Source organism: Lethenteron reissneri, chromosome 16 (genome assembly GCF_015708825.2).
Source record: "Lethenteron reissneri isolate LAM-NWPU_2019-01 chromosome 16, ASM1570882v1, whole genome shotgun sequence".
NCBI classification, from domain to species: domain Eukaryota; kingdom Metazoa; phylum Chordata; class Hyperoartia; order Petromyzontiformes; family Petromyzontidae; genus Lethenteron; species Lethenteron reissneri.
In genome coordinates, this window is record NC_083794.1 from 13599489 (window position 1) to 13609177 (window position 9689).

Below are 9689 nucleotides of genomic sequence, written 5' to 3' on the forward strand. Positions count from 1 at the left end.
AAACAAAGCCAATGCCAAGTACCCTAAGAGGCTCAAGGGGCTCTGGATGCATGAAAAAGAAGTGGTCACCCGCATGGCGCACCGTGACACCTCTTCTGTGCATGGCGGTCGCCCGTCCCAGCACTATCCAGGCTCAAGGTGGCTTAGCTTCTGTGTTCCGACAAATTGGGGCGCGTGCATTGCGTGCGACTTGGGCACGTTGGCCCACGTGTTCGCCCGCCCCAGTGGCCTCCCTGTGGAGCCGAGAGGGTGCCCCGCGGAGCGCAATGCAGGCATGGGGTCGCAGGTTGCCTCAGCACCGTTTGCCTCCAGCCGGGCTGTCGCCAAGGAAACGTGCCACCGTCAGCCACCGTCAGCCACCGCACTCCGCTCTGCCGGCTGTGTGACCTTGCTTTCGCAATGGAATCCTTCACGTGCAAGGTTGTGGTCGTGTTTCATTTTTGGGTGGAGGGGAGGGGAATATAACAAGAACTAAAACACTTTTTTAACACCGCCACAGTGGCGTGGAGCATGGTTGGCATAGGCCACCGGTGCAAGTTGTGTAATTAAATGAATTCCCCCCACCGATCAAATTTGCCCCCACCCCCCCTCACTTCGTATCCCCAGTGCGTTTAGGTCCCTCCGGCCCTCCGGCCCCGGTGCAGTGGCAGCATCTGCACGCTCGACGGCTACCGCTGCGCAGTGCTTACCTCGGTTTCCGATCTTGTCCATCAAGTACCCAAAGGGGATCACGAGAACGACATTTCTGAGGGCACAAGCAGAGAAATGGTTTGTCTTGAATTTAATGAGGGATGACGTTTTACCGATGTTCGTCATTCGCGTACGCCAAAGTGTGGAACGTAAACACTTGTAACTCTGTGATCGATCGGTTATTTTTATTTATGTACTAAACTATTTTTTATTCTACTCTTTGGTTCTTTCGGTAAAGTCACGTAGTTTGAGATAAAATAAAATAAAACAAATCACGACGTTTCGTGATTTTTATTTTACCAGGTAAGGCCCCACTGAGTTATGTAGCTCTCTTTCAGAAGCGACCTGGCCACAAATAATAGCCCAATGATGCGACTTATCACGTGGAAATGTACAGAAACCAAATACTCTAAACTAACGTTTCTATATGAGGAGGGAAAAACCGGAGGACCCGGAGAAAAATCTATGCAACCAAGTGGAGAAGACGTCAACTCCAAATATACAGCAGGCGTCAGGGTCAAACCCACGACCTCCTGTATTATAGGCGAGGTAGTTGACATCTCGCCACCGTGACTTGTGCCTCTGGCTTGAGAAGACTGCAAACTCCGTGGCCAGCTTTCCCAGCCTCATTAAAACACACGCAGGTGGCTGACGGAGAATTTAAATGTGCGCACGTTGTACGAGGATAACGACCGGTGCCGAGCACTCGCTGGAACGAGTCTCCCGAGGAAACCGCGTGGATTTAAATTCAAGCTCTGTCTGTCTGGAGGAGGATGTGGTGGTGATGGCACTGCCGTCACCTTACACCCAAAAATCAATCAAACCGCTGTCGCATGCCAGCCGAGTGCGAAACCCAAGGCAGAGTTTGTCCCCTGCTTAAATCAAAGCCACACGTCGCCACTGCCTCTGTCGCAGGTTCCACTCCTGCTCACTGCTGTCAAACATCCTTCCTCCTGAGATCCGCAGACAGTCACGACGCTTTTCACGAACAGAGCCGCATCCAAGGCAATCCGCATCTGCCATTCGTTGGAGATCTACGACAACTACCAGACCCCTTTCGAAATCATGAAAAATCACAACCAGAACCGTTGTAGATGCAGACCTTAATGGCCCTGAGAAATGGATGATCAATAATATCCCCAACAGGCACCCGATCGCCAATTGAATGACAGAACCTCCATGATTTGAACAATGTTCGTCCACGTGAAAATCAAATCGGCACGTCTCACGGCAGATCTGCCCACCACGACCTTCACGAGCAGTAATTTCAAAGAAAGCCCGGCGTGCGATTGCAGAAACGCGGACCAGAACATCGACCACACAGCAGCAGTGAACCGATGTGAACTCCCAAATATTCAATGGAGCCATTGACTCACCCCACCGCATGTCGATTGAACCAATTTCCCAGCTAATTAATCTGGACATCGACTTAATTTCAGTGGAGGGTCTGTCCAGCTCGTTGACGCACACCATGTCCAGTGTGCCTCTCGCCACGGCTGTTGGTGCCTGCTCAAGTCTCCCATCGACGTGGACATTATTCTATTAACAAAAGTGTTGTCCTGCAATAGACGCGAGAGAAAGAGACGCACCCCCACGCGTAGACAGCGTACAGCAAGTTGTACTTGCTCGGTGTGAGTCCCAATCCCGACGGGGTCTCGCAGCCTCCACCACCATCCAGGACAGACGCGTTCTTCGCATTCTGCTCGTCGGAGCAGTTCAAATTCTGGCAACACGGTCAGAGAGCAAATTAAATTTCCAGTCGAGCGCCGCGTATGAATTTGGTTGCCTTTTGCCATGCGGCGCAAACGCAATGTGAGCATTAGTGTTTAATGAGCGCCCACATATCAATTCGCCCCCCTTAACGGCTCCAATGAATGATTATAGTTTGGAGTAATGAATCAATCCAGAATTGTTTCTTCATTGTCGTGTTTTTACTGTCTCGGTTGCACGGGTTTGTTATCCCCATTAGCCTAAATGTAATTTACCATTTAATTTACATATAATTTGTATAAATTGTAAATAATCCATTATTACACCATATGTTTCAATTAATGTACTGTGAAAATTAAGAATTAATTGGAATTAACGAATCGTTCGTTTAATCAATAATAATTTTACCATTTTTTTCACTTTGCAGTTCTGCCTTGCAGTACAAAAACGTTGCTTCAAAAGCCACTGCGGGGCCAGGTGCTCATCGCAACCCACCGCCATGAAGTGCACAGTGAATGTATACCGCTTGGCACGAGGCCATGAAATAATCAGGGTAGTGTCCATCTCCTGGTTATGCCGTTTGTTCGGTGGCGTTGGTTATGCATTCATGGCGAGCCTTGTGAGTCCACCTGCCACTTTATGCTCCCCCCTGCCCCTCCCTCCGCACATTCTCCACGCTGCCCTGGAGCGCCATCCATGAGCATGTTCGGGCACAGAGCCAGGCATCCCCAGATTCACGTTGCCATTGCCTCCCAAATAACGTTCGCATTCCACCCAGCGGCAGCCTTCGGATGACCCAGTTTTATAATGAATAATAATCATAAATGCCCTTTTACCCAGGAAAGCCTCGCTACGTCTCAACGATATGTTCGTTTTTAGCAGGTTACCGCACGGGAATGATTTTCGCCAGTTTAAATTAATGCGTGTTTGGCCACGTGGGAGCCAGTTGGAGAACCCAGTGAAACTGCAGCACCACTCGACGAGGGTGACACTCCATAGGCTATCTTGTCATGGAGATAATGGGACCTCGTATTCCCAGACAGTTTGCTCATCCAAGTGTCAAACACCCTTAAAACCCTGCTTAGCTTCAGGAGATCAAACCAGACCAAGTGGATGGAGGGTAATTAATTCTAGATTTGAAGCTTTCGTGACTGCAAGGATTCATACTCTTAGTTTTTTTCGGTAAAGTCACGTAGGGAAAAATAAATAATACAAATAAAATAATAGAAATAATAATAGAAACAAAATTATAAATCACGACGTTTCGGAGGCAACACAAGTCTCCGTCACCAGGTGGGAGCGTCACAGCTAGATTTACTGTATCAAGTGAGGCAAAATTCCAAGAGACAAGCCCTTTAATACAAGTTAAGGGGGAGGAGGGGGTTATCTGAATGTGGCAGCCAATGAATGGAACGTGTTGTGGGGGGGGGTGGGCGGGGCTAAGAGAGAACAATAGGTGCACATGTTGTTGTTTTAATTAGCTCGCTTTTCTCGGGGCGGAGGGGCCACTCACCCCCTGGAACTGAGCCTGCAGCACCCCCGGCATGTCGAAGCAGTAGTACGAGCCAAAGGTGACGAGGCAGTTACAGAGCAGCACCAGGAAGCGGTACCGTCCTGCAAGCAGCACGCAGGGCAGCACCCAGGGTAGAACACATCAACAACAAATGCCACCACCAACACCATTCCAGGCCGAGGCAGCATCTTCACAATCAATCAGCACCAAGTATGTGTTTTTGTTTAGTCATAGAATAAGTCTATCTCTAATGTTAACCCGTTTGTGCTATCAGTGGCACGTCATGGAGAAGAAGCAGCCAATAAAAAAAAATCTCTCATCCCTTTGTGTGAAAGGCTGGCCCGCAGAAGCAGACATCACAGAACTAGCTTTGAGATCCCTTCAATTGAAATCAATTCCACACAGGAGGCAGAACTCCCCGTGCATCTGCTCCCACACTGGGAGTAATGTGTGTGCATTATTAGTTAGTACGATTTGTATCATTCATGATAGAGGGTGATATTGGTCGCGAAAGCCTACGTGTTAAACTGATTTGTATCATTATCGTTCATGATGAATCCACTTCTGGAATAAGGAATCCCCAAGCGGTCTCCCCCCACCCCCAACAGGGCCAGCTATTCAACTATCCATCAAACAGTTGCACACGAGCCAATCTCACCGCTCCATCTCCACGGTAGTCATCCTCTCGGATGCACTCACTCATTGGCCATCTCCTCCCCGAGTAACGTATGGACTGCTCAAGATCGCTCGCTCTTCCTGAACCACGAAACCCTCGTGTTGCCCCCCAGTATGTGTTCTCTCGTGCACGATTTCCTCCCTCCGTCTCTCAACTACATTTCTTCACGCACCGTTGGGCGTTTGTTCCATTTGCCTTGTCGCCCTCCGATATTTTTGATTCATGCGTCACAGCAAGCTGCGGTGCACACTGATGATACACGGCCCACCCCGAGGCACCTCGGCGAGTTGCTTTTCATGATCAAGTTTCACTTTTTAAAACACACTCCAAGCGCCCGTCACCCACCTTTTCATTTCGTCGTTTTGATCTCAGGCTACCCCAGGCATATACAGGGCGCTTCAAATTTTCTTTAACACTTATATGAGACTATCGTTTTTAATGGGAGAAAAGAACGGATAATACATAGCTTCAAAAAGTCAAAGAGTCTCCACTTCTAGATTTGAAGTGACTGCAAGGATCCATACTCTTTGTTTTTTTTTTGTAAAGTCACGTAGATGAAAATACAATAATATAAAATGAAAACAACTAAATAAAATCACTAATTTAGTTGTTTTCATTTTATATAATCTTATTTTCACCTAGTGATTTAATTTAGTTGTTTTCATTTTATATTATTCAATTTTCACCTACGTGACTTTACCGAAAAAACGAAAGAGTATGAGTCTCCACTTGATCGTCATCATTATTAACGCGTGCCTGGAATCTTCTCCAGGTGGTCTCCAGAGCCCAGAGGCACATTTCTCGTAGTATTGTTGCAAATTCTCCGAAGTGTTCACATTTATTTGAAGCACCCTCTACATGTATATTCTGCTGGATCGTCCAGCGGTGTCCCTCACATATATACCTGCAATCGTTTAAAGAATCAGAATTGCTTTTCCCACTGAATGAAGCCCATAGACCTGAGAAGCTTTTTTCCCAACGGCGACTGGGCCGGCAGACAACATCAAAGCATTTCACAATTACAAATTGAAACAAATAACTTGATCCATGTTTGTTTTTCTTTTGCTTATATTCATCTGCAGCCCAACTACTATTCAGCCTTCTTTAGCGAGTTATTTTACATATCCTGCAGTTAGTTCCCATTGGGCAGATAACGATTATGTGTTCAGCAAATCCGGGATTGTTCGTATAATCTTCTCTCCGTTTACATTCCATGGCCTTTGTTTCTCCAGTCCAAGGTTTCGAAAATAAGTAACTCACACTCGTCAACAACACCGCGTGTAAAATAAAACAAATATATAATCGGCGTGTGCACCACTGCCAATGCAGCAGAAGCAGCAACCACCAAATAACGTTTGGAAAACAACTCCCGGTGTCGCTGGGAGGGGGGGGGGGGATACTTTGGCGACAGCGTTGTCATCTTGCCTGACTCGCGGTCTAATATATGTGCACCCGATGTGGGCTGTTTACACTCATGTTGCCGTGGGCTTGATAATTAGCCGTACTGCGGTTCAAACCGGAGAAAATCAGTAAAATGCAGGGTGCTTCAAAAATGTTTTTTTTTTACACTTCTGAGAATTTGCAACGATACCATAAGAAATTAGCCTCCTCCGGGCTCTGGAGACCACCTGGAGAAGATTCCAGGCACGCGTTGACAATGATTGCTATGCTATGTAAATAAAAATAACAATTTGCTAATCCTTGGCCACAATATCTGGACTTGTCTTCATAGAAATAAATAGATAGATTTCTGGTTATATGATTGTGGCTATGGTTGTACTTTATTAATCCATAATCTCTGCCATTACATACAATGAAACAAGAAATGGTAAAATAAGTAAAAACAGAGCAATGTAATACAATACACTATTAGACATTGTTAGTGATTTAAAAAAAATATTTAGGCAGGAAATTCGTTTTCAAATTTAGATATGTTTCTGGGTTGGGACCCCCAGACACCCTGGAAGATTTGGTCCCCCCCAATGTTGACTCCATGGCTACGGCCTTGGTCGAGACCGATGACCGAACAGCAGCCAAACGGAGGGGACAACGCCCAAGAGACCGAGCAGTGGGGAGATGGAGTGGCGAGCACACCCCGCCGGCAAGAGCGACGTGGATGGTTGCTTCGTGAGATCGTGATGGAAGGCAACTTCGTGGGGAAGACTGCATCCAGCCGTGAGTAGATCATGGCTGATGAAGATAATGATGACGAGGGAACGAGCAGCTTGACTTAAATAAATCCATATTCGATGGTTCTTTAGCGAAAGAACCATAGAATATGAATATATGCAGTCACGAAAGTTAAGTCAAAATTTAAATAAATCCCTTGCTGCTTAAAACATTGCTTACATTATTGCTTCTATCCTGGCAATAATAAAAGGCTCACCTTCTGCAATATACCGGGCATCAGCCGGAGGGTCTTAGGATCAGCGACAGGGCCTTTACTGCCATCGTTAGCGTCTTACATTAACAATGGGAGACAGCGGCGGTCCACTTACCATCTCGGGCGTCGATGCACATCATACGTCTTCTTCCAGCGAGCAAACTCCGAGAAAGCCCCCTCCGTTGGCCGATACTGACTCCCACGACGGCACCCGCAATCGTTTGTTCTCCACGTGTTCTCCGCACACCGCCCAATGCACGGCCGAGTGAGCCTTGGAGGGTGGTCGCTGCCCCTCCAGTCGTGCGTGCCACGCGTATACAAACTCGGTGACCTTTCTGCGTGTTTGCGGGATCCCGTAAATCTCGTCTCCTTGTTTGTTGCTTATTTACTGTCCCCCCCCCTCCATCTCCCCCGCCCAAAAAACGCAGCCAACCTCCCCCGTCTGAATGCCTCACTAAGCAGCCAGCAGCTCACCCACCAACTCCCACAGTTGTATCACTGCCCCCGTCTCCCCTTCTCCCCTTCTTCTGAAATGTGTATATCGTTTGCGTTTTTTAAAAGTTGAATGCCATCGGGTTTGCAGGGTCATTAAGTGCTGGCTCATGAGCCGGTCCATTATGGGTCGTGCTGTTGTCTTCACCATTTCCTGGAAATTGGGACGGATTTTTGCCTCTTCTCTCATGAGTCGCATAGGCGGTTGGGACCTTTTTGCCATTATCAAAGTATGAAATATAAAAATAGGGTTTGCCCTTTCTGGCAATAAAACAGATGTTAAGCTAGATTAGAAGTTTTCGTGACTGCAAGGATTCATACTCTTTTGGTTTTTTCGGTAAAGTCACGTAGTTAAAATTTGTAATAAAAATAAATGAAAAAACAACTGAATTAAATTACGACGTTTCGGAGGCAACACAAGCTTCCGTCTTCAGGTGGAAAATTACTGTATCACTCTTCAGGTGGAACCGTCACAGCCTCCGAAACGTCGTGATTTAATTCAGTTGTTTTTTTAATTTATTTCAATTTTATTTTTTAACTACGTTGACTTTACTGAAAAAAACAAAGAGTAAGATGTTAAGATGTTCAAACACCAAATAGATTCCTGTTGCAATGAATCAAATCTGCATTAACCGCACGTACTTGTGGTAAACATGAAAACAAAACTGTTCGCCTTTGGGCGTACTCTGGTCTGACACTGATGAAACGAGGCCAATCATCATATATTATGAGAGCATGATTTTGTTTGCATGTTCACCACAAGTACCTGTGATTACTGCAGACACGATCCCTTGCAGAAGGTTTTATGTTTGGCGTTTAAACATCTTAACGCCTGTTTTATTGCCAGAAAGGGTAAAACCTATTCTTATTTTTCATACGCGTTTGGGCTGTTGGGCAGACGTCTGGTGAGACCTTTCAGGAGGCAGTTGGACATTAGTAACCCTCTTGAGTCTTGGGTAGCGTCTGTTTCGTAGTTTCTTTGTGCCAGAGCCTACACACTTAGTTAGGGATCCAGTCAATATACGTGTGAGATACAGTGGGTTTCTCTGTTAAAACGAGCGATGTGGTGGTGTAAATTCCACATTCCTTTGATGGGGACCAGTCTATACGTAAAACAACCGCCATATCACAAAATTATTTTATTGATCCGTCTCACAAACCAGTATTACAACTAATCTCGAACCACAGCCGTGGAGACCATGAACATACAATAGACATTCACAGCACAACAGGCGATTACGGATCATGAAACCAGTATTACAACTCATCTCAACACAAAGCCGTGGAGACCATGAACATACAATAGACATTCACAACACAACAGGAGATTACGAATCATGAAACCAGTATTACAACTAATCTCAACACACAGCCGTGGAGACCATGAACATACAATAGACATTCACAGCACAACAGGAGTGGAATCATGAAACCAGTATTACAACTCATCTCAACACAAAGCCGTGGAGACCATGAACATACAATAGACATTCACAGCACAACAGGAGATGACGAATCATGAAACCAGTATTAAAACTAATCTCATCACAAATCGGTTGGATATATTTTCCGGAGCTCAGACCCCGGAGAGGTCCGACTGATTTTACCCACGACAGCAGCTCTAAAAACAGTCTTTCCTTCGCGTGTGATCAGTAGGGGGCGCATTTGAATTAATGGACTGTGATTTTCTCAATATCTATTCACTTGAAAACAGGTTCACCCTATGTAAAATAGGTTTTACCCTTTCTGGCAATGAAACAGGTGTTAAGATGTTCAAACACCAAATATATAAATTTCGATTTAAAGCTTTCGTGACTGCAGGGATTCATCTTCTTGGTTCTTTCGGTAAAGTCACGTAGAATGGAAATAATAAAATAAGAATAATAAATTATTTTATTATGTTTTATTTTTATTCTTTTTTTATTTCTATTCTACGTGACTTTACCGAAAGAACCAAGGAGACCAAATAAATACTTTTTTCTAGGAATCGAGTCAGCATTAACCACACGTACATGCACGTAATTCACGTGATTACTTAAATATATATATATATTTGTTGTTTGAACATCTTAACATCTGTTCGATTGCCAGAAAGGGTAAACCCAATTTTTTCATACTTTGATACCGGCAAAAAACTCCCAGATTCACCCTTTCACCAAAAAACAAGCACAGGGTGGTAGATGTCTCATGAACTCAATTTAATGGAATAAAACTATATTTATTAT

General features: G+C 45.3%; 1 protein-coding gene across 1 annotated transcript in view; it reads right to left on the reverse strand.

Moving 5' to 3' along the window:
* Window positions 1–7234, reverse strand: part of LOC133342820 (major facilitator superfamily domain-containing protein 1-like) — a 42836-nt gene extending 35602 nt beyond the window's left edge. Inside the window, exons 1-4 of the mRNA XM_061552120.1 lie at window positions 7088–7234; window positions 3914–4014; window positions 2280–2413; window positions 690–745 (exon numbers count right to left, since the gene is read on the reverse strand). Of these exons, the coding sequence (XP_061408104.1) occupies window positions 690–745; window positions 2280–2413; window positions 3914–4014; window positions 7088–7112 (316 nt within the window). The 5' untranslated portion in view covers window positions 7113–7234. The remainder of the gene's footprint in view (window positions 1–689; window positions 746–2279; window positions 2414–3913; window positions 4015–7087) is intronic.
* Between the last annotated feature and the right edge of the window lie 2455 nt (window positions 7235–9689).